The sequence below is a fragment of the Gadus macrocephalus genome, chromosome 17 (genome assembly GCF_031168955.1).
Source record: "Gadus macrocephalus chromosome 17, ASM3116895v1".
NCBI classification, from domain to species: Eukaryota; Metazoa; Chordata; class Actinopteri; order Gadiformes; family Gadidae; genus Gadus; species Gadus macrocephalus.
The window spans coordinates 11,634,212-11,659,106 of record NC_082398.1 but is presented as its reverse complement, the minus strand read 5'-3'; the positions used below and the strand labels follow the sequence as shown (position 1 = coordinate 11,659,106).

General features: G+C 54.8%; 1 protein-coding gene across 4 annotated transcripts in view; it reads left to right on the top strand.

Annotated features, from left to right (window-relative positions):
* Positions 1-705: 705 nt before the first annotated feature.
* The window catches only part of kdm6ba (lysine (K)-specific demethylase 6B, a), a 29,433-nt gene continuing 5,243 nt past the window's right edge, over positions 706-24,895 (top strand). Inside the window, exons 1-11 of one of the 4 annotated variants that reach the window (XM_060076556.1) lie at positions 706-885; positions 13,086-13,172; positions 15,774-15,890; positions 16,215-16,338; positions 16,541-16,633; positions 16,807-17,167; positions 17,439-17,516; positions 18,102-18,281; positions 19,224-19,421; positions 19,802-20,371; positions 20,856-24,667. In XM_060076556.1, the coding sequence (XP_059932539.1) occupies positions 16,220-16,338; positions 16,541-16,633; positions 16,807-17,167; positions 17,439-17,516; positions 18,102-18,281; positions 19,224-19,421; positions 19,802-20,371; positions 20,856-24,667 (5,411 nt within the window). In that variant the 5' untranslated portion in view covers positions 706-885; positions 13,086-13,172; positions 15,774-15,890; positions 16,215-16,219. Of the gene's footprint in view, positions 886-4,152; positions 5,325-13,085; positions 13,173-13,355; positions 14,062-15,773; positions 15,891-16,214; positions 16,339-16,540; positions 16,634-16,806; positions 17,168-17,438; positions 17,517-18,101; positions 18,282-19,223; positions 19,422-19,801; positions 20,372-20,855; positions 24,668-24,895 lie in introns of those variants that run through there. The other 3 variants (XM_060076558.1, XM_060076555.1, XM_060076557.1) reach the window with 3 other exon arrangements.

The following is a 24,895-nucleotide window of genomic DNA, read 5'->3' as shown; positions in this document are numbered from 1 at the left end:
ATCTGTCGGTTGTCGTGGCAACGTTGATGCTCCTGGCGCCCGGCGAGCACTAACCCCTCCCCTATCGACGCGCAGGCTCTTTTTATCTGTGCTCCCAATCAACCCCGGTCCGGTTAGAGCAGGGCCGCTGGTGCCGCACGCCCCAAGGCACCAGCTGTCCTCCTGGTCACATGACTGCTAACAGGTGCCTAACAGGTCTCTCACCCACCCACACATGCACACGTCCTCTCTCACACACACACACACACACACACACACACACACACACACACACACACACACACACACACACACACACACACACACACACACACACACACACACACACACACACACACACACACACACACACACACACACACACGCACAGATGGCTACAGTGCCGGTCCAAGCCCTGCTGCGCGTTCTGTGCACCGTGACGGACACGCACGCATGCCAAAACACAGCTTTTTGCGTGTGGATTGTGTGTGGGTTTCACAAGTCAACCAAGGACTTATCTGCATTATTTAGAGTCGGGTGACGTCCCAGCCTGACGGAGGGAAGTCAATTCGGGTGAGGAGGGGAGAGTCTTTGATGTGTTTGCGGATCTCACGGTTGAACTTCGAACCCCTGCATATTTACTGCGTTTGCATGAGTGGCCTTGCGTTTGGCCGCCACCTCCATGGTTAATGTTTACACAACCCCCCGCAGTGTGTTCAAAAGCTTTGACTGAATAGCCAACCAGGTTTATGAAACACAGGTTTATTCAGTGTTTCTCAGGTTGTTTTCATTCTACTTCACCCGAAGCCTGACCCTTTGACCCTTTGTGTTCTCTGCAGAGCGTCGGAGGTGACATGGTGGCCCGCTGTTAAAACCAAAGGAACCGCTGTTGTCTGCCAACACCAGGTACAAATCACTTGTCCACACACAAACATTCTCTCTCTCTCTCTCTCTCTCTCTCTCTCTCTCTCTCTCTCTCTCTCTCTCTCTCTCTCTCTCTCTCTCTCTCTCTCTCTCTCTCTCTCTCTCTCTCTCTCTCTCTCTCTCTCTCTCTCTCTCTTTCCGACACACTCCCTTTGTTCATTTGTCCTAGATGTGGCACACTCCCATACTGTACAGAGCTCATAACTACTTATGCTGAGAAGCAGACTCACTCACTCACTTACTCACACGCACGCAAACACACAACAATGTGTAGTTACCCCCCTCTAAAAACATAAAAACACACACTCCCTTTTAGCTCGCTTTGAGCTTTTATCAGTAGTGTGGACTAAAATATATAATGCTCTCTCTCTATCACTCTCTTTATCCCTCCATTTTCTTTCTCTCTGTGTTAGCGGCTCACTTGTGTCTTTCTCTCTCTCATTCTCTCTCACCTTCATGTTTGTCTCCCTCCCCTCTCGTTTTCTCTTTGTTTAGTCTCTCACTTTGGTCTTTCCTTCAGATATCTCTCTTTCCTCGCCTCTCTCCACCCGCTCTCTTTCTCTAATCTTTTTGCCTCCTTCTCTTTCTCTTGTTCAAGAAACTTGAGCGTGAGTAAAGAGGGTGATTCAGAGATGTGGGAGGAAGAGAGGAGGGAGAGATTAGTAAGAAAGGTGTGGGGTTGTGAAATAGTGGGTGTGTGAGTGGACCACTGCCTCAATCAAACGTGTGTGTGTGTGTGTGCATGCATTAGTGTGCTTTTGAGTGTGTGTGTGTGTGTGGGGGGGGGGCGGTGGCTGAGTAAGCCCTACATGAACAGTAGTAATATTAGGCTTTGAGTCACTTTGGAGAGACTTTTAACTCTTCACTGGTCGGCTTCCCTGGCCTCGTGGACCGAGGTGCCAAATTCCACGTGTGGCCACCATCTTACAGCCTGGAAAGAGCTCCCTTTGAGCTAGGCATGAGCTCCTGTTATGATTATTTATTCACTGTTTCTTTTAATATTTCTACAGTCTGAAGGGACGACAAGCACAGACATTGGTGTTGGTGTTGACTATAGCTGCTGGGGGGGGGGCGGGCTGGCCCACATGAACACATGTCCCGCAGTAGTATTACCTCAGCCAGTAAACAAGTTTTCCTTCTACAATGGACATCTTCATATGCAAAAACAGGCATTTGTAAATGTGACCCATTGGCCAGCAAAGGACCCACGTCCACCGCCACCGTAGATACTTTCCCGTGGTAGGTATCCCGTGCAACAGAGGCTGTAACGGGACTGGTGTGAAATGTAGGCCGGCCCCTTGAAATTGCCGTTTTCTCATGCAAACTCTGGACAGCTTCATCGTAGCACCGCAGCTAGCAGTAGCTTAGCTGCTTGCGTAGAAGGGACGTAGAACTTAAAATGCACTCATACACACAAACACGCAAGTGTGCTCACACACGATAAGCAAACTAAGAGTCCTCATTGTTAGGGCGTTAGGGTGCTATTCTCCTCCACTGTGTGGAGGAGATTATTATTGTGTCTGTCGATCTCTCAGTGTACCCACAAGACTGATTCATGAGCTGTCACCGCACACACACACACACACACACACACACACACACACCCACACACCCCCACACACCCACACACACACACACACACACACACACACACACACACACACACACACACACACACACAGGAGGACGCTGCAAAGTACTATCTGTACCAGGGACCCATTCTCCTACGACTGACACACACACAGAGCTAGTCGGTCGTGTCTATGTCCTCTGAAGTTATGTGCTGTGTGTGTATGTGTGTGTCGGCATGAGAGGAATTTGTGGGGCCCGTACCCACTAGAGAGGGGCTATATATATCCGGGGTGTGAGAACTAGACTAATTCTCCCTGCTGTACTCCTGCTCTTCCCCTGTTGCTAACTTTAATTATACACACGCAAACACACACAGTCTCCACCCACCACCGCCGGCTCCCACAAACACGCTCGGTACCCACACACACACACACACACACACACACACACACACACACACACACACACACACACATCTGCTTCCCTTCTAAAAACGAGTTAATGTACACATAATTCCATAGTTGGAAGCAATTTAATACACGCTTCCATTGTTCCGACCTCACACACACACACACACACACACACACACACACACACACACACACACACACACACACACGCTCTCTTCCAGACGTTGTGGGGACCTTCTCTAATGCCTAGACTTCCCCTGTTCTGTGGGCGACAGGATGAAATGTCCTCCCGCCAATATATTATATGCTTATGTGTGTGTGGGTGTAAAGGGGGGGTTGTGCAATGTGTGTGGGCAGTGTGTGTGTGGTACACAGTCCCACCCTGGCCACATCAATCAGCCAGTCTTTATCCTGTTCAGTTTACAGAGCTAATCACTCCCACCAAACACACACACACACACACACACACACACACACACACACACACACACACACACCAACACACCAACACCAACACACCAACACATATTTGGCCACAAACTCTTGAACAGCCTGTCCTTTGATAACTTATCCAGCGAAACACACACAGTGTCCACTCTATGAAATATGCATTTCTTCTATTTTTTTCCTGGATCTTTGACGCACTAGCAATGCCCAAAGTCTAGAGTATTTAAATCATTATACAAAGCATGATATTTGCGATACGTGCAACATAACCGGTTTTCACTGTGACCAATTTTTGTGTTAGACAATTGATGTGTCAGTTTAATATTCTCAGTGTCTGTAGTGGGACAGTTGGACAATCACTAAATCTGATAATTCAGCTGAAAAACTGTCGCAGATTAATATTACCTAAAAGGCATATTTCCAAACATCGAAGCATCATTTAAGGCTGAAATTGAAGTGTGTGTGTGTGTGTGTGTGTGTGTGTGTGTGTGTGTGTGTGTGTGTGTGTGTGTGTGTGTGTGTGTGTGTGTGTGTGTGTGTGTGTGTGTGTGTGTGTGTGTGTGTGTGTGTGTGTGTGTGCACTAATGGTATCTCATTAGCATGAGTGACGCGTCCCCCTCCCCCTGTGGAGGTTCGTTTTGTTGCCCTGCCGAGCCGGTGCTGAGCCGGCGCTCTCTAAATATAACCCTGTGTTTGTGTGGCGGTCATGTTTGTGCGCTCACGTGCATCCGACACAAACAGTTGCTCGCATCAGAGGCTGGCTTGCGTTCTGGCGTTCTACCGGATGGTCGTGTCGAGGTATTGGAGCGAACCTTTGCGACAACCGGTTGTCCGGTCATCGAAGGCTTATTTGGGCTGAGAGTGACACACCGGAGTTGGCCCATTTTGAAGCATGAATTGTTCATAATAATTGGTTATGTATTTTTATATATATATTAGAGGATAGATGTATTGGTATACCTCATTTTTGCTGAGGTAGGCTATATCCAGGAAATTCCAAATCTCATTGAATGCATATTTTGGGTTGAGGATGTGGCACTGATGTATAAATAAATACAGTTGCATTATATTGCAAAATTAATGGACAACCTTGCCACCGAAAAGCAAAACTATTATAGGAGAGCCTAAACATGTAGGGAATCGAGCAAAACATTGGTGATGACCTGTTATGTGAAAACCTTTACCTTTTACTCCTTTACCTCACGGTAGGCTTCACTGTGGTCGTATTTATTTTTTTTCAGTTGTCTTTCTTAAAAATAGCAAGCTAAAGGAAACACTCCCGCAGTTTTACGTGTACAGTTCGTCACGAGTCCACATAAAAAAAAAGAAGCGATTAGGCTCGTGAGCCCTGGCGGCGGAAGGCGGTCGGTTCAGGCTCGTGCGCCCTGGCGGCGGAAGGCGTTCGGTTCCGTGCCAGTTTGCGCTGTCAGGGAATTCCGGGGACGTGCGGTGACGTCAGAAGAGGCGTGCCTTTGTGTGTGTGCGGAGGCTCCGCCGTGTGTGTGTGTGTGTGTGTGTGTGTGTGTGTGTGCCTCTGTCCCTTTAAAAAAAACAGCTCGGCGCAATATGATCCCTGCCGTCCTGGCTTCTGTGTGTGTGTGAGAGAAGGGAGCGAGCGAGCTAGAGCGAGAGAGAGGGACGGAGAGAATAGACGGAACTGTAAGAAAGGAAACCCGAAGACTCGAATAAACCAAACGGAATAATGAACTTAAACCCTCTTCATGTCGCGAGTCGGCTTTGGATTTTGAAGAAGACCTTACCGGAGTGACATCTAAAACTTGGAAGTTGTGTGTGTGAGACGGGATTAGTGGCTTTTATTCCGCCGGTTGGTCGGGAATCTATCTGCAGACCGACGGGTTCAGTGGCGCTCGTCGGACACCAGGAAAGGATCGTATTTACGCCCATACCTTTAACACAACGGTGTTTCTATAGATTGATATACCTTTGATCGCTTTGAGGACGAACGGCGTAGCTCACTTCTTGCGTTTAACGGTAAGTGTGTGTTTTACCAGCCCGGCTCGATGTGGAAGTATCCTAGTCATGTGCCCTGTTAGGGCTCCACTATGCTCTGGGATTAAGAGTTATTCTACAGTCACTGCATATTTTGCAATTAAGGATCAGCTTTTCAAGCTGATCCTAAATTGCAAAATATGCAGTGACTGTAGAAAAACTCTTAATCCCAGAGAAACGTTAACCCCAAGCAGAGCAGCGTAGCCCTGATCGTGTTTAACTCCACTGCCGGTTGTTTTGGAGCTTGCATTGGATGGCATTATGTATACTTGCTAACGAATAATTTGTTGCAATGCACTTTGCCTGGTTTAAACGTTTGGACGAGGGCGACTTGTCAGACGCTTACGTGGGCTTTTTTCTGCGCTGCTCCGGGACGTTCGTGTGCGTGCGCGTGCGTTTGTGTTTCGATAAGGATGACTGGAACTGAAATGTCTGAGGCGATGAGTTCGATTATCGTAATAGATTATATAGGCTAGATGGTGTGTGTGTGTGTGTGGGGGGGGGGTGATGACGCAATACTTTAGTTCGGCGTCCACAATTGATGAGTGTGCCGGTTCAGGGCTTTATTGACCTCACATCACACTCCTGAATTTACGATGACAGAGAAGTCCCCGATATTGTTCCTTGTGGAAGGGGGTTATTGAAGTGCCACGATATACATTTAACCCTCCACATAGCGTTTAGGAGGTGCACTTTAGGATGTGTGTATGTGTTTGAAGTCTTAAAGAAGAGGACGGGACAGGGCCGGGGGAGAGAGAGAAAATTGCGTGTGTAAGGAGATCTCGGGCCATTGTGTTTAAGAGTGTGGGGGGGGGGGGGGGTCGGCAGCCGTACACAGTGAATGGATGGACCGTAGTCAGTTTAACGCACACAAAGAGCCGGATTGAAAGGAAGTGATTTGCATTGCTCTACCTACCCCTGTTTGGGGGAGGGGTGTGTGTGAGGGAGAGAAGCCTGTGTGTGTGTGTGTGTGTGTGTGTGTGTGTGTGTGTGTGTTGGGGATAAAGTCTATCCTTGACTTGCCAGCAGCAGCCGACATCACTGATACGTGTCGGGCCCATTTGAGCTCAGACACACCAGAATGTGCTCAGTGGCTTTTTGTACCGAGTTGGGTAATGTTATTGTTTGGTGGCGATGTGATGTAACAGAGAGGCTGTTTATGGGGGGAAATTAGCTGTGGTCTTTCACCCGAAGCCCCCACTATATGTATTTTATGACCGCAGTAAAACACCGAGATCTAAAGGGTGTGGAGTGTGCTGGCATGGGGTCCTTTGAACGTCTGTTTCCGATCCATCATAGCGATTGACATGGAAACGAGTGGCTGCCTGTCTCCCTTTTTGATGTCGGGAGGCAGTAAACAGTTCGGCCAGTAGGCAGCACACGATTACGACATCGCTGCCCTCGCACCTCGCCGCTACGAGGGGCCTGACTGCGCGGCTCTGCCTCGAATCACCCGCCCCCGGTTGGCCCCGTGATCCCAGCAGCAGCGTGTGAATGAACAATCGCCGCCCATTCTAGTGTGTGTCATGAAGAGCACAGAGTCATGTTAAAGCTGTACACACAGACCTGGGATGACTGTCGAGGGGGCCAGTCATGTTACTAGCTGTAAAGAGCTGATTAACGCTGCATTAAGTAGCCCATCTTGTGATCAAGTGCAAAAGAAGTTGAGTTTGTAAACTGCTTGTGGACAGAGGTGAATGGCAGTGTGAAGGGCGGGGAAAGCAGTTATGCGTTGTCTGGGTAGAGAAACAGGTCATTGTGCCGGTCCGTCCTGCTTAGTCACCTATAATGTTTTGACGGTTGGAAGCACACCACCATTAACTCTAAAAGGGAAAACGACAAACAAACCCCTGTTTAGATCTTTAGGCGCGCGCGTGTGTGTGTGTGTGAGTACATGTGTTTGTAGCTAGTCCATTGCTAACCGTGTTCTACAGGAAGGGGGTGGGGTGGGGGTCTCTGTCCCGTGGGGTACTCCATCAGCAACTTTCTTCAGGATCTAACCCGGGTCGCTGCGTTAAGGACTGAGCATATGTGGTACGCTCTCTACCCGGTGTGCTCCCGGGACCCACATCTTTAGGTGTTTTACCTAGCTTAACCTTGTCTAAAGTTGCTGAAGTGGTCTTCTATATTTGACACATAGTTGAAAAAGTTATGCATCACCAACACACACAGGGGTGTGTGCGAGTGAACGATTAACCGTTTCCACGCTCGGCAGGAAGTGGAGAGAAAAGAGAAAGCTGTTGCGCTCACTTCCTCTCCCTCCGTGCCCTGGCGAGACGCCACCGATGATGTCACGGCCGATGGGGAATTGGGCGAACCCCCGCCTGCGGGGGTTCGGTGTGTGTCGGAATCACACACACCTGAGAAAGTATGGCATTTGGACATATTTCCCTCACACACAAACACATGTACTTTGTCCTCTAGCCCCGCCAACCGAAAAGTCATGAGGCATCTTTATGATTGATTTGGGGATTCCGCAATGGCACCTGTGTTGTTTAGTTAGCATAGCAGTACTATAGTAGCCCCCCTGAAGTAACCATACATGCACACAAATCACAGAAGAGCGTGTAGGGCTGCTGCTGTTGTTGTTGTTGTTGTTGGTGTCACTTTGGTTCGTGGTGTAACCAGAAGTTGATGAATGAGGAGGATGATGAATTGAAGAGGGTTCCAGTTCACCTTGTCCTCCCGCCTCTGTAAACATGTTGATCATTGCTGACCGCTGAGATACCCCTGCTTCAAATACCTCTCTCTCTGTCTCTTTGTACCTCTCTCTCCCTCGGTCTCTCTCTCTGGCTCTCGGTGTACCTCTCTCTCCCTCGGTCTCTCTCTCTGGCTCTCGGTGTACCCCTCTCTGCCGCACAGATTTTCATTTTATCCTCGTTTAACCTACCTATTAACTGCCGCTAAAGAATCTGCCCGTCGGTTTCCAGGAAACCGTTGTCATGGAAACATGAACTTGTTTCTGCTAGTATGTGTGTGTATGTGTTAAATGAAGACGGATAATCGCTAAAGTGGAATGGAAAGTTGGAAGCATACAGAGTGTTTCGAACAGGGGATTTTGTTTTGAATCCTTTTTATTGTTCAGAATTATCCCACTCGTGTGTTTCAGAGACACAAACTATACTAAACACACCTCCACTCTGAGTAAATTCCCCCTTTAACCCCCTACCCCAACCAACTTGCCATGAGTCACTTTTTGCTTTTTAAATAACCGAAAACAGGAACGTGATGCACTCGGGGTGACACGACAGGGTTGAGACGTCTGTGCTACCAGGTCTCATTTCCTCCCCGCCCCGTCCACTTCTCTGAATGAGACGGCGGCCAGACTGTAGTGACTGGGACGATGACACACGCAAACGTGCACACGCACTTGCAGCCACATCTCCCAGTCGACTCATGAGGGGGTCCCGGGCTGTACCAGTGCAGCGGGTCTCTGTGGCCCTGGGACCCGCTGGGGAGTCATCTTCTGCTGGGGGTGTGTTCAGCCTGCTGCTCTAGTCACTCTCGCCCCGTGAGACAGCGTGTGTGAGAAGAGGTCCCGGAGCTGTTCTCGGAGCTTTTGATCTCGGCCCTGCCCAGGTGTCACTGGTGTCACTCGTAACTGTCAAAGTTACGTGTGTGTGGGGGTGCGTGGGGGTGCGTGTGCGTGTCCACACATCTTGACACACAAATGGCAGCTTGAGGCCCTACTTCCTGTGCCAATGACGACAGCTTCCTGTGGGGGTGTAAAACTACTCTTGTCTCTCTTCCCTTTTTTCTGAGAGAGAGAGAGAGAGATGAATACACAGAGAAAGGGTAAACAGAGAGCAAGGTCGAGAGACACTGAGACAGACCCCCTGTCTGAGAGGGAAACGGACCACACTCGCGTCATCCAGTTGTTTTCCTTCACGCACTTGTGGTGTTGGGGCCAGGTGACAGAAACAGAGCAACAGGCTTTTTTAACCCCCCCCCCAGCTCTCCCACAACTCCTGGTTTGTTGTTCTAGTTTGTTCTCCACACACAGATGTAGGGCTAACCGTCTCTCCCTCCAGCCTCTCCCTCGGGTGCTGAGGTGGGTGGGGGGGGGGGGTGATGAGGTGGGTGGGGGGGTTCCGGGTTGACGGAGGCACATAGCAGGTGTTCTCCACATCGTTTCCAACAATGGGAGGCCTTAGCACTCTGGATGGTAGCCATTTTACATTGGCTACCACCCGCGTGGCGTTCGGTCACATACCCGGGACCCAGCCCCCCCCCCCCCCCCCCCCCCCCCCAACAGCCGGTGTCTCTCCGTCAGCCCGGTCCCGCGCCTGAGTCTGGTTGTCATGGCGACGACTGTGTGTTAGTGTGGCGGGTATTAAGCTGTTAGTCATGATGTCAACACTGGAGCCCCACTGTCCTCGCTTGACCTCCTAACCAAACATAGTGGTGTATGTGTCTGTGTGTGTGTGTGTGTGTGTGTGTGTAAAACATTGTGAATGAGACGAGGTAGCTTGCGTCACCATATTGCAACACGCACAGCGCATTGCTTGGCACGTTGTGTTGAATGGGGTGGAGGAATGTGCAGAGGATGTGTGTGTCACTGAGGTCTGGTGTGCCGGGCACAGTGTTTCCTCTAGGAGGCGCCCCCCAGACACCAGACCCGAGAACCACTCCATGGTGAGGGGTGGGAACGGATGGGAACTAGAGGGAGGTAATGCTGAGCCAGCTTGGTCCTCCGGTCCACTGTCAGCATTTGTGTCCCCACGGCCCCCTCTCGTTGGGTCTTTTCTTTCTCTGAATTAGAGGGATGGCCCAAAACCTTTTTCCCCGTCGATACTCCCCCCGCTGCTCTCCTCCCTTCTCGACCTGGGATGCCCCGGTGTAGTTTCATTTAGCCTCCTCCCCTCCATCTCCGCGCCCCTTTTGTTTTCTGCGCTGGTCTATTTTTATTCTGCTGGCCGCGTACCAAGGTAGACATGCGTCAGCGGAGTGAGTCCTCATTTCTCCTTTTTTTTAACTCCAGGCGTATAATTTGTGACTCAGCCGCAAGCTGTAGCTCTGGCCAGCACACGACTGTTGTGGACTCGGCTTGTGAGTCACAGGTGTTAGTGTGTGTGTGTGTGTGTGTTTTTCTTACGTCTAGCATCATTGGCTGCCGAATCAGGGGTACAAAACAGTTGCCGTGGAGATGCCCCTAGCCACGCCACTTTCTCTCTGCAACTCATAAACGCTGTCGCTGGGATGACAAATTGTGTGAGTTGCTACAGCGATGGAGGTGTTGACCGACGAGGCTCTGTGATGTCAGGAGGCAGAGTCCATTTGGTAGAGAGGGAAGGAGCTTTGAGAGGCTGTTGCTTGTTTTTGGGAATAAAATGACTCCATTGAAGGGCTTATCGTGAACAACTATCTCTACACCTACGAGACCTTCATGATGAGTCTTTCTGAAACATTACGGAGGCAACCAACAGCTAGATGGACGATGACCTCATGCTCACCTCGGGGCCGGTCGCTTCTGATTCCACCTCAACACTGTCCAGCCCCTAATTCCCCCCCCACCCCCACCCCCCCCGGGTGACATGTCCACTGTTGATGTAGGACACACCCACACGGCCCCCTCACCAGCCGTGGTCGGACGCACCATAGCTCCAGAGTAGGCTCTAGCGGGGACTCTTGTAGTGGTCGGTTCCAGATTAAACCAGTAAGATGGCTTCCTTTCTTCCCCCTACCTCAATGAAGGGGGCTGGTGGGGTTCTGCGGTCATGTGTTTGAGGCCCTCCCTTCTTAATGGCCGCGGGACCGGGGAATTGAACCAGACTCTCTTACCTACCAATTTACATGAAATCTCTATGGTTCCTGAATGGGTTTAATATAGACCCTTTCTTCTCCCCATCTAGTTTGCTCATTGTGTTCTTACTGACTTGGGCGGACCTTGAACCAGCATCTCCACAGAATGCTAATCAACTGTCCTCTCCAATTTTATAAGGGTAAGCCATTTCTAGCAGCTAGCTAGAGATTGCCCAAGACGTTTATAATCCTTTTCCTCGCAAGTCAGAAATCTGATGTTGACAAACTCCAAGCACAACCTCGACAATGTCTTCGCAACATGTCTGAACGTGGTTCAAAGCAGTTGTCATGGTGATGCCCCTAGCCTCACTTCTTTCTCCCTCCCCTTCTGAAAAACTGACACAGGTTGGAGACAGGAAATGGTCTTTGACGTCAAGGGCTTGTTTTTTAAGGAAATCAAATCAAAGTGAGATGGTTCGGATTCTCCTGAACGCCTACCTTTCCCCCGGCGAAAGACCTCACGCCCTCTCGAGACGTCACGGAAGTCACCACGAGCTAGAAACCCGATGACCTCACTCCTCCCTCGGGGCCCGTGGGTCTGATTCCAATCAGCGCTCTCTAGCCCCTCCTCCACCCCCGGGGGGGAATGCCAGCATCATTCGTCCCCGCACACGTCTGTACACCAGTGTCTGGAAACGCATCCACGCGCAAGAAACCCCCAGTTACGCTCATGCACAGGAACAAGCTCCGCCCCCTCCCTCCGGTCAGCTGACTGACGGCGTGGTGGAAGGGGGGGCAGAGCCCGGGCAGGATTCCGGGGTATGCCGCAATGAGTCAGCAGGGCTTTCCCTCGTCGGCGGATAGCACACTCTCACTCACACACTCGCACACCGCCAACACTTTCCTCGCGACGTGAGCACACACACACACACACACACGTGCACGGCCTCGTAGTCTGCATAGCGAGACCTCGTCGCGTGGGTTACATCGAGAGTGTCTCGCTCCCCGCCGTCGGGGCCGGGCGCGCGCCACACGAGAGCTCTGAGAGGGGAGCCGCGGCTGTTTGTTGACACCGCGCACGCACAGCGCGGCGCTATAAAAGAGGTCATTATTGCCCAAGTGCCTCGTCCCTGGGTGACCTCAGACATCCCCCCCCCCCCCCTCCAACCCAACACATGCACAAGCACACACACATCCTGGGTTAGTCCTTGGTGTTTGGGCATACTTTCAAACGTCTCGTGTTCCTGCTGTTCTTCCTCGGTCCTGCAGGTATTTTGTGGTTCTGCTCTGGCGCACAGATTCAACTGTGCTTTAGCTGTTAACGTGGTCTGCCTCTATTCCTGGCCGTTCTGCCAGCCACCGTTGTCATGGCTGTCGCTTTGTCTCGTGTGTGTCTTGTGTGTGTGTGTGTGTGTGTGTGTGTGTGTGTGTGTGTGTGTGTGTGTGTGTGTTGCAGCTCCTCCCCCCCCCTACCCCCATCGCTATTTCTCTTGTCTCTCTTGTCCCATTGTTTCCACAACCCCCCTGCTGGGTTCAGCCTTTGACCTCTGCACCCTCTGGTTTTATAACAGACATGTGACCTCAGGAGAAGTCAGGGTGAAGTCGGGGAGCTGCAGGGTGGGAGGGACTTTCGCCCTCCTGGTCCAATCAAAATTCTTGTGTATTCGGTACAACGATAGCTGCATCAGTGTGATTGGAGAGTGGCTGTGTACGTCCCGCCCTCAGCCGCTCATTTATCTCTCTCTCTCTCTCTCACACACACACACACACACACACACACACACACACACACACACACACACACACACACACACACACACACACACACACACACACACACACACACACACACACACACACACACACATTAAAAGAAAGGGAGAGAACATAGACTATTGTTGCATTGTGACATGGTGGTGTGTTTTTGTGAGTGCATTAGTGTATTTAGATCTGATGTGTGTATCAGCTGACTAACGTATTGTGTGTGTGTGTGTGTTGCAGGGTTGGAGAGACCCCAGGGAGATGACTGACACCCGAAGCTGAGCCCCCGCACTGCTGTCAATCAAAAACCTGCTGCTACTCCAAAAGGTACGCTGGGTCTGTGTGTGAGTAGAAACTGTGTAGTTTGTAAGTAGAAACTTTGTAGTGTGAGTCGAGACTGTGTAGTGTGTGAGTCGTGACTGTGTAGTGTGTGACGGTGTAGTGTGTGTGTGAGTAGACTGTATGTGTGTATTGTGTGTGTGAGTAGGCTGTATGTGTGTATTGTGTGTGTGTGTGTAGAGACAATAGTGTTTGTGTAGATACAGTCCAGTTTGTTTGCCATTGTGTGAAATTGGATAGAGTTGTGTTGACTGTAGGGTTAAGTGTAAATTATAGTCTCTGTGTATAAGAGGAGAAGGTGTGTGTGTGTGTGTGTGTGGGTGTGGGTGTGGGCATGGGCAAAAACCATCTCAAGAAACCATTTCCCCCTGTACGGACCGCTTATTGATCCAACTGAATTTCTTTTCGCCCAAAGTTATATTCTTGACCTATATTCTCAACTCTTTCCACAACACAGCCCTATTTCAAAGTAATTCACCTCAACTCTCAAATTTATTCTGTTGGCCTCTCTTTCTCCGCGGCATATAAACCGAATGTCCAATAGCAGTTGGTGTCCAATAGCAGTTGGTGTCCAATAGCAGTTGGTGTCCAGGCGTGACGGTTAACGGCGGCGTTGGGGTCAGTACGCGTTGGACACACACAGTCTATCTCTGGTTCACACCAGTGTCTGTTGAACCCAGGCGAGATAGAAGGAGGCCGAGAGAGAGACGGGGGGAGAGACAGAGACGGACTATCGATCTGTTTTCCCCTCGAACACGACGGAAAATCTCTGGCTCTTAATGCATTACCGTTCTGGCTTTGATGGAGATGATGGAGTAAAAATAACATGCAGGGAGGAAGTTCTCCGTCCTCCCGACGCCACTAGCGTGCGCCATATGTGCGTGACTGATGCCTCGCCAGACACTCCTTTGTTCTTGCTCCCCTTTTGTTTCTTGTTATAAAAACGCTGAAACCTGCCGTTTATGTTTCTCCTATCTGACACCTTGGCTGCTTTGTTACCCTGCGTGTGTGTGTGTGGTCGGGGGTTTGGAAGCGGGCATGTCGGGTGTTGAATGGGTCAGGGGAGGTGTTTGTGTGTAAGGGTGTGGTACGGGGTTTGAGTCCGCCTCTCTGGTGCATCTGTCTCCCCCAACTCTTTGTTTGACTCCCCTGTGTGTGTGTGTGTGTTTGTGGGTGTTTGTGTGTGTGTGTGTATGTGTGTATGTGTATACTGTCCATGGAACCATTCCTACTACACACTTCCACACCATTTTTTTTTTTATCTCTCTCTCTCCCCCTCTGCCAACCTCACGCCCTTTCTCTCTCCTTACTCCACCTTAATCTCTCTCGCTCCCTCCTCCACCCTTACCGGTCTCTTCCTCCCTTTTTAATCTACCCTTCCACCCGTCTTTGCCCGTCTGTTGCACGACCCCCCTCTCTCGCCTCCATCATGCCTGCCCTAATGAGATTAAACCCAGAGTCTCCACACACACACACACACACACACCGATAACGGAGACGTCTACCGCTTGGTACGTCCTCGCTTGTGTAGGTGAAAACGCTTCACGTATAGCTCTCACTCTTGGCAGCAGTCATACCGGGCATGCACACACCATACACACATACTGTGTACAACACAGACACACACACACACTGAGTACACACACAAACTGTGTGCACACACACGCACACACCCTGTACACGTACACACACACACACACCGTGCACACTAGCACACACCGTAAACGCACACACATACACACACACCGTGTACAACACACACACACACACCAAGTGTGCGCACAGTTTTCTGGCAATTGTCCCAGTCTTCTCTCTCTCTCTGTGTGGTGGGTCGCCTAGTAACCTCAGGTCTGTGTTGTTCGAGGCCATCTGGACCCCGCGAACAGTCTCATCACACTGGGCTCACCAGCACCCCCTGCAGGCATCCACCCACCGGGAGCTACAGCCTCACTCCATGGAGCACAGGCAACTGCCAGGCCTCCCATTTTACATTTTATGAGGCAGTGTATATAGATAACTAACTACAGAAGTGGTAGGGCAACCGTTGATATATGGGTCTATTGTCGTGGCCAGGGGATAGGTGTCGGCGATGGGGTGTAGAGAATGTAGGTCTGGAGAAGGAGAGAATTGGGAGATAAATCAGCTTCTGGCGGAAGAGGTTTCATCCAGGTTTTTTTTCTTTCTTCATCTGCAGTCCCGTTCTGCACCCTCTTGCTCTCTGCCTTGCTCTTTTCTCTCCTCTCTCCTTACCACACACACACCCTCTCTCTACTCTCTATCCTTACCACCTCTCTCTCTGTCTCGCTCTGCAGTCTGCTTTCCTCTCTCTCTCTCTCTCTCTCTCTCTCTCTCTCTCTCTCTCTCTCTCTCTCTCTCTCTCTCTCTCTCTCTCTCTCTCTCTCTCTCTCTCTCTCTCTCTCTCTCTCTCTCTCTCTCTCTCTCTCTCTCTCTCAACACGCCTATAACGAAGACAAGAGAACTGGCACTTATTGACATGTGTGTGTCTTGCTCACTGGTCCACCGCATGTTTCCGCGAACAGCGGGGTTAGGTTTAAATCCCTCTCCCCTCTGCCTCTCTCCCTCTCTCAGGTCTTCAGGGTCCTTGGTGCTGTAGAAGTAGTGGGAGGCTACCGGCAGACTCTCTGGGCATTAGTGTGAAGCCTCTTCTCTGCTGCAGTGGAGGGCTTCACGCAGACGGCTAGTCTGGTGAGTACTGCCGCCTCACACACAGGTCCTCACCGGACCTGCGCCCTGCACTGTGGGGACATTGGGAGCAGTAGGAGGCACTTTGTGATGTTGTAAATGTTTTTGTGTGTATTTACAGAAAATGTCATGCACATTTTTTTAAATTGCACCAAAGTGGATGATGTTCGTGTGTGCGCGTGTGTGTTATGCTTAGCTAACCCTTGTTGTCTATCTGTCTGCGCTCTCAGGCTGTGTGTGCACTTCCGTCTGCGCCCCCAGGCTCGATGCATTGTGTGTGTGCGTGTGTGTTGTAGGAGTACTGACGCAGTGTGTGTCTCTCCCCAGGCTGGATGCATCACGCGGTAGAGCAATTTGGCGGGCGTGGCACACGGGAGCCCTTCCCTCTGGACGGACTCAACAGGGGGCCATGGGCTCCCGTCGGCAGCCGCCCCTGGCCGCCGCCCACCAGGTCTGTTGTCATGACAATGCCTCCTTCTGCCCCCCCCCCCCCCCCTTTCTTGCAGCATCACAGAGCTTCTCTGCCTTCGTGGCTTTTTGATCTAGTCTAAATTGCTAACCTAATTGAGAACATTCTTTTGACGGCATATTTGAAGCAAGTCATTCTGCGTGACCGTTCGCTAATGTGTAGACGGTGCTTATCGTCACGCTAGGTGTTCACCTGGAATGAGCCAACACCAGCTCCTCCCCCATCTACCTCTCGGTCCAATGGGCGGACTGAACCACCCGAAATATTTCAATAATGGGTGAGTCCCCCAGCCTTCCCCTCCACTCTTTCAGCGCTGTGCCTTTCCCTGTTGAGTACAGCGACCCAGCCCTCTAACGTCCTGCCCCAGAACGGGGCGAGCGTCTGCGGCCGGGCGTCGGTCCGAGGGCCCTGTGGGCGGTGTTGTGACCCGTGTTCCCTGTGTTCCTCCAGACCCATGCCGGTGCGGGGAGGAGACAAACTCGACCTCCCCCAACACGCCTCGCTGCCGGGCATGCAGCGGGAGCAGCCGAGAGCCCCTCCGCCTCACCCCGCGCACCACCACCACCCCCACCCCCACCCCCCGCCGCCGCACAGGGGGTGGGAGCAGCTCGGCCAGCTCTACGACCCCCACCCGCCCCCGTCACAAGGGGGGCCCACGCCCGGGGACCACACCCTGCGACTGCATGCTGGTGGGGGTGGAGGAGGAAGTGGAGGGGGATGCTATGCTAACAACGGTGGTGGTGGGGGCGGTGGTGGTCCTCCTCCACCCAACCCCCACCTCCCCCCGGGCAGAGTGGGCCAACTGCTGAAGGTGAGCCAGAGAGAGAGCAGACATTACACACAGGGATAACTTTACACACACACACACACACACACACACACACACACACACACACACACACAGGTAAACAACAGTAATTGCAGACACACGTACACACGTATACACACACGCACCCTATCAGGGGAGTCAAACGGAGCACTGGGGGATGAATACGTAAGGGAAGCTGATGATAAACAATGATTACAAAGACACGTGTGTGTGTGTGGGCTTAACGATCCTGGTTGTCTTCCTTCCTCTCCAGTTCGGGGGGCCTCAGGAGCCCCATGTCCCCAGGGCCCCTCAACCACTGGGGGAGGAGATGTGGGCTCAGGTGCAGCAGGTAGGTTCTCTTTTAATTGGTTGAGGTCATGTTTTTACAGCCGCCGTAACGCCGGCTCTATGCCGGCGCTTGCTATACTACGCGTTTCCCCCGATCCGCTGGGAGCGACACACGTCTGTGATCTTTTGAAAAGATAAAGAAAGGAACTATTCGTCAATACGGTAGTACCGGTAGTTAAACAGATTTGCCGGTCCAAAAAAAACAACAACCTGTAACAGAACTAATTCAACTTTCTTTGAACCTCGAAAAAAATACATTCAAGAACCCAAGGCTTTCAGATACAATTGGCACTTAAACGCTGCTACGAATACAGGGAATAATACAAATTCAGAACGTCTAATTTTCGAATGAAGTAGAATGTAATGGAGATTAAGGCCCAATCCCATTTCTACCCCTTACCCCTTCCCCTTCCCCCTCAACCCTTCCCCTTCGAAACAAGGAGGAAGGGGAAGGGGTAAGGGGTAGAAATGGGACTGGGCCTAAATGCATAAGCATTGAGAGTAATTCAATGGAAACCCAGTCAAAACAAACTCTCAGACAACAGGCCTGCGTCACTCACAGCGCCACCGTGTCCCCCCTCTCCAGCAGCAGAGAGGAGGGGGCTACCCCGTGAAGATGGTGGGGGGCCAGCTGAAGAGACCGGGCCCTCCAATGGGCGGGGAGCACTCTGTCATCCAGCACACCCCCGCTCTACACCCCGCCTCCCGGCCCAGCCCCGAACAGGACTGCTCCGCCAGCCCCAAGAGGAAGAAGAGACCCGACCAGGTAAGGAGGCGCCCAGGGGACGCTACAGGGGGCACTACAGTGGACGCTCTAGTGGACGCTACAGGGGACGCTCTAGTGGACGCTCTAGTGGACGCTCTAGTGGACGCTACAGGGGACACTCTAGTGGACACTCTAGTGGACGCTACAGGGGACGCTCTAGTGGACGCTACAGGGGACGCTACAGGGGACGCTACAGGGGACGCTACAGTGGACGCTCTAGTGGACGCTACAGGGGACGCTACAGGGGACGCTACAGGGGACGCTACAGGGGACGCTCTAGTGGACGCTCTAGTGGACGCTACAGTGGACGCTCTAGTGGACGCTACAGGGGACACTCTAGTGGACGCTCTAGTGGACGCTCTAGTGGACGCTCTAGTGGACGCTCTAGTGGACGCTCTAGTGGACGCTACAGGGGACGCTCTAGTGGACGCTCTAGTGGACGCTACAGGGGACGCTACAGGGGACGCTCTAGTGGACGCTACAGGGGACGCTACAGGGGACGCTACGGGGGACGCTCTAGTGGACGCTACAGGGGACGCTACAGGGGACGCTCTAGTGGACGCTACAGGGGACGCTCTAGTGGACGCTACAGGGGACGCTCCGGCAGAGAACGGTTCTGCAGCGTGATGCGCCTCAGAGACCCAGCCCGGGTCTCTGAGTATATAGATGGGGTCATGACCAATCAAAATGTACTGTTAGATGCGAATAGGAGATGAGAAGGAAATAGGGATGGGATAAAAAGGGCATGAGCTATTTCATGAAGCGAGTGCAAATGATGTGTCCTAGTGTCAACTCTCCGAAAGTACAATTCTTATTGTGACTGTTGTGGTGCAGGGTGTTGAGCTTCTCCCTGTCCTGCCCCCCCCCTCTGACTCTCAAGGTGAACGAGCATCGAGTTCTTCCAGTGACTCACGTCTCCGGTCCCTTCCTCCCCTCCTCCAGGTTCCCAACGGGGGGGTCCAGCGGTTCCCCGGGCCCCCGGCGGCCCCCCAGTCTCTCCACCCTCAGGCGGCGTCCCAGGGCCACTACCCTCCCCCTAAGCCGGCCTTCTGGAACCCCGTCGCCAAGGGCAACGCGCCCTGGCAGCCCCAGACCGCCGAGCGCAAGAGCCTGGCTCCGCACGAGTTCCAGGCGCGGACGGTAAGCCAGCTCCACTGAGCCACGCGACTACAGCCATGGCACAGCCATGGTCCAGCCATGGGTGCACCATGGTACGCCCATGGTCCACGGTATGGCTGTGGTACACCGAGGGTACCACCGTGGTACAGTGTTGATACCGGTCGTCGTGGCTACGCTCCGGGCTACCCTGAGCTTGCGTGGACGGATAGGATTTGCCAGCTTACACTGTCAAGCTTGTCTTATACAATTTAAATTAAAAACAATTATGTTTGTCAATTTTTGTCTCACCTCTACTGGTCCATTGCTAGTACTATTGAAGTACTGGTTCCTGCTGGTGTTTGTGAAGGTGACAGTGTTTGTGTGTCGTTGACGTGTTGACGCTCCTCTTCTTCCTTCTCCAGGAAACCAAGAAGCCAGGCGGCTACGGCCACAAGCCCCCCGCCCCCGCCTCTGCCTCCACTCATTCCACGCTCTCCCCCTCCCTGGGGGGTTACCACCCCGGCCCCCAGAAGACGGGCTATCACCACCACTCCCACCACCTCCAACAACAGCAGCAACAACAACAGCAACAACAGCAACAACAACAACCACAGCCACCGGTGGTGAACCAGTCCCCCCACTCCTCGTACCCCCAGCCCGGGAGCGCCAAACCGGCCCCCGCCCCGCCCCGCCACCCCTCCCTGGAGCCCCACAGGGGCCACCAGGGGGCCTCCCACGCTCAGTCCCACCATACGCCACCCAGGGGTGCCAGGGAACCAGCCCCGCCGCCCCGGTCTTCACCAGCCAACCCCCCAGCCGCGACCAGCAGCAGCGTGCCTTACAGTCACTTCCAGCCTCACGCGGGGCTGGGGCACCCGGGCCCCCCCGCGCCCTCCCCCCAGCCCACCAGCAGCACCGCCGTACCTCAGCAGCAACCCGGCACCGCCCGCGACGACTGGAAGTACCAGGGCCGGGCGGGCAGCCACTCGCTGGTGAGTACCCCGAGAGGAGAGCCTCAGTCTGGAGCCAGAGGACGTGTGGGCCTGCCCTGGGGCTCCACGGCTGACAAGACGCTGCTTACCCTTAGCCTCATAGCATTATTGTCTAGGTCATATTTTAGGGTTCATCATGTATTTAGCATCAAATATGCCCAAGTGAAATAGATGACTTAGGCAGATTGTGATTATGGAATGTAACAAGCGCTCTGATTGGGCTAGGATGCAGCCAATGAGGCACAGTGCATCAGCAGCTCTAGGGGAGTAGAGAGTAGAGTTAGATATCACAATTTGACCAAAATGTGACTTGGGAAACTATGCTATGAGGCCAACAAATTCTTATGGGTTACTGTTACTCCTATGTTTGTGAAGAATCAGACGCATCATTGATACAATTTGAAATGATCAAAGTCCTGGAAAAAGCAGCGAGCAGTGTGTGGTTCTGTAGCTAACCAATCAGATGTCTTTGTGTTTTCCCCAGGAGGCGGGACTCTACAGGTCCACCCAGATCCTACCTCAGGGCCAACAGAGCCACGCCCCCTCGCTGCACCACTCCCACTCCCACCCCTTACACCACCACGTCAGCCCCCCTCTAGTGAACCCCACCCGTACCCCTGTGATCACCCCCAACCCCCCCGCCCCTCAGCCCTCCTTCTCCGTCGGTGGCTACGGCAACAACAACAACCACAACAACAGTGGTAGCGTCATCGGCGGCCGACCCCCCGGGGCTGTTTCCACGGCAACCACAGGGAGCTGCTTGGTCAGGAACGGCGGAGGAGGAGGAGGCGGCGTCGGCGATGTACTCTGGCAACGAGAGCGGGCGCCGGCACCGCAGACCCCCAACCCCGCCCCCGCCCCCAACACCTTCCAGCGGGACGCCCTGCTGCAGTCGAGCTATCAGGGAACCCAGGCTGGCTCCGCCCAGCACCACCACCACCACCACCACCACCCACAGCACCACCACCCACAGCAGAGGGTGGTGCACCGACCACAGCATCAGGGAGCTCCCAGCGCCGCGCCCCCGCCGCCGCCCCCGCCCACACAGGGCGAGAGCGCCTACTACCGACGGACCACAAAGGCGGAGCAGCACGGCACGCCCAAACCTCCACCCCCCCCGCCGCCGCCGCCGCCGTCGTCCTCCGTGTCCTCGCCGGCGCTCTCCTCCTCCCTGTTCTCAGGTTTCCAGCGGGCGGGGGAGAGCGTGATCACCAGCAGACCCTCGTCAGTCCTCCCTCCCTCCTCTGGTTCCCTCAGCTCCTACACTCCCGTGGCTCCGTCGGGCCCCCACCACCACCACCACCACCAGCACCACCACGCCGCTGCTGCTGCCCGACACGCCCACCCCGGCCTCCCCAGAGTGGGGCACCAGCCAGGCTCCACCCCCCAGGGCACCGGCCAGGCCCGAGGCCAGCCCCAGCTGTGTGCTCCGGTGCCGGCCTCGCAGTCCATCGAGGAGGCCCTGGACAAACTGGACGCCGAGCTGGAGGGCCACATGCAGGCGGAGGAGACGAGGAAGAGGGCCAGGGAGGAGGAGGAGGAGACGGAGAGGAAGAGGCGAGAGGAGGAGTGTCAGAAGAGGCGGGAGTGGGAGAGGCAACAGGAGGACAAGAGGAAGAAGGAGGAGGAGGAGGAGAGGAAGAGGCGAGAGCTGGAGAGGCAGGAGAGGAAGAGGAGGGAGCTGGAGAGGCAGGAGAGGAAGAGGAGGGAGCTGGAGAGGAAGGAGGAGGAGGAGTGCAAGAGGAGAGAATGGGAGCGGCTGGAAGAGGAGAGGAAGAAGCAGGAGGAGAAGAAACGGCAGAGGGAGTGGGAGAGGAAGGAGGAGGAGAAACGCCAGAGGGAGAGACAGGAGGAGGAGAAACGCCAGAGGGAGAGACAGGAGGAGGAGAAAAAGCAGCGGGAGAGACAGGAGGAGGAGAAACAACGGAGGGAGTGGCAGGAGAAACAACGGAGGGAGTGGGAGAGGAAGGAGGAGGAGAAACGACAGTGGGAGAGGCAGGAGGAGGAGAGGAGGAGACTGCAGCTGCAGCAGAAGAGGAGGGAGGAGCAGGAGGCCAACGCTAAAGGCAGAAGAGAGCAGACGGCCATGGACAACCTGGAGAGACTGCTGGCAGGCGACTCCTCGCCGCCCCCCGCCCTCCCTCGCCTCTCAAGCCCCCCCGCCCCGTCTGCGTCAGTCACCCAGGCCTCGCCCCCTTACCCCTGGCTGAGTCGCGGCGGGGTACCCCCCTGTCCTCCGTCGGCCCCGGCACCCAGCGCCGTCACCGCCGCCCCCGCCAGTACCCCCCTGGAACGACTGCGACCGCCCCCCCTCACCCCCCAGACGGAGTACGCCAGAGAGAAGCAGCGGCAGAGAGAGCTGTGGGGCCACAGCCCCCCCACGCTGCACCACGCACCGGGGTTGACCCAGTCCCCCTTCCCCCCGACGCTCGGCTCCCCCAAAGACCCTTTGAGGGGCCCGCAGCCCCCCAGATCCCACCCGGGGCCACTCCCCTCCCTGCCCACCCTTACGCTGGGCGAGCCCCCCAAGCTGTACCAGGCCTTCCCCAGGGAGGGGCCGCCGCCCTCGGCCCCCGGGGGGCTGCTCCTCCGGCCCCTGGACGAGGACTCTGACGGCGGGCCCTTCGAGGAGGAGCCGTCGGAGCTGTCCACGCTGCTCCCCGACGGCCTGGCCAACATCATGGCCATGCTGGACGAGTCCATCCAGAAGGAAGAGGCCCTGTGCGTCGGCGGCCGGCCCCCCGGCGGCGACCCGGCGGCGGCGGCTGTGGTGGGTGGCCCGGGCTACCTCTGCGCCCCGGACCTCATCCCGGCGCCCAAGCACCCGGCCAACCAGGAGGAGTTCGCCAGCCCCCCCGTGCTGAGCCGGCAGGGCTCGCTGGCCTCCCCCTGCAGCCGCACCTCCTCCTTCAACGAGGAGGACGAGGAGGGCCCCAAGGCGGCCCCCGGCGCCGGGCCCCAGCTCTTCCAGCGGCCCCGCGTGGGGCCGGGCCCCGAGGAGAACACCAACTACCGGCACAGCGACCTGGCCAAGCTGTACGGCCTCCCCGAGCTCAGCAAGAGCGAGGCGGACGAGGAGGAGGACGAGGAGGAGTCGGAGACGCCCTCCTGCTCCCCGCCGCCGCCCCAGAGGCCCCACCTCCACCAGACGGGCGTCAGCAGCATGTTCAAGTCCCTGGCCACCGTCAAGGAGAGCCAGAGGTACGCGTACCGCGGCGGGCCCTTCGGCAGGCCGCCGCCCTCCGCCCTGCTCGGGGTCAAGTACTCGTCGTCGCTGTCGCTCGGGCCCCACATCCACCGGCAGCAGAAGGAGGGCAGCTCCCCCACCTCGGACCCCAGCCACCCGGGGTTCAGCCCCCCCGTGGCCCCCGACCCCAAGACCTCCCCGTATCCCCTGGCGGAGAGCAAGGCGGCGATGGCCGACGTTCGGAGGGAGGCGACGGACCAGAGGACGGCGTTCGTCCCCTCCACCGTGGAGCCGGCGGACATCAAGGAGGAGGCGATGGAGAAGCTCACCACCATCTCCGAGACCTCCCTGGCGGAGCTGGGCCGGAGCTGTGACGTCCTCATCGGTCGGCACGCCGACAAGAGGAGCTCCCCCGAGCGCCACATCAAGCTGGAGGAGAGGGGACACGCGTCGCACGGGAAGGAGAAGGAGCGCGAGAGGACCAAGGACAAGAGCCGAGAGCGGGCGAGGGAGAGGGACGGGGAGACGAAGAGGAAGCACAGCCACAGCAAGAACCACGAGGAGCGCAAGGAGAGGAAGAAGCAGGAGCGGGAGAAGAGGGCCGACATGGCCTTCTTCTCCTCCTCCTCCTCCCCCGCCCTGTCCTCCCACTCCGGCTCCGGCCACCGCAAGCGCCACAAGGAGGGCAAGAGCCACAAGGAGAAGGACCGGCGGATCCTCGGAGACCTGGACCTCCAGAGCAAGGAGCAGCGCGAGAAGAACCGCTCGCACGACAAGAAGAAGCAACGCAAGGACACGACGGCCGGCTCCGCCAGCGAGGGGGAGCCCGGCGAGTGGACGTCCAGGGGCGAGGCGCCCTCCTCCTCTTCCTCCTCGTCGCCAAGCCGCCTGGACCCCGAGGCGGAGACGACGGCGGTGGCGGGCGCCGACGACTTCCTGAAGCTGAAGGCGCTCTCGGACGGGCCGCCCAAGGAGCTGAAAATCCGGCTGATCAAGGTGGAGAGCGGCGACCGGGAGACCTTCATCGCCTCGGAGGTGGAGGAGAAGAGGATCCCGCTGGAGGAGATCACCATTAGGAACAAGGCGGGGGAGATCATCAGGGCCTGCAAGTGAGTACCCCCCGAGGACCAGTCACCAGTGAGACTCATTGATATAAAGCCTTCTGAAACCCATGAATAATAAGTATAAGCTGAGGAGCAGGTATTTATTCTAGCTATTGGTTGCATTCACATCAACATGCTCAGCAAAGCCTCTGGACCTTTAAAGCATTTTAAAAAATAAAAAGGAAGAATGGCCCAATATAAAGCTAAAGATGTTTTATTAGTTTTGGATTGGGA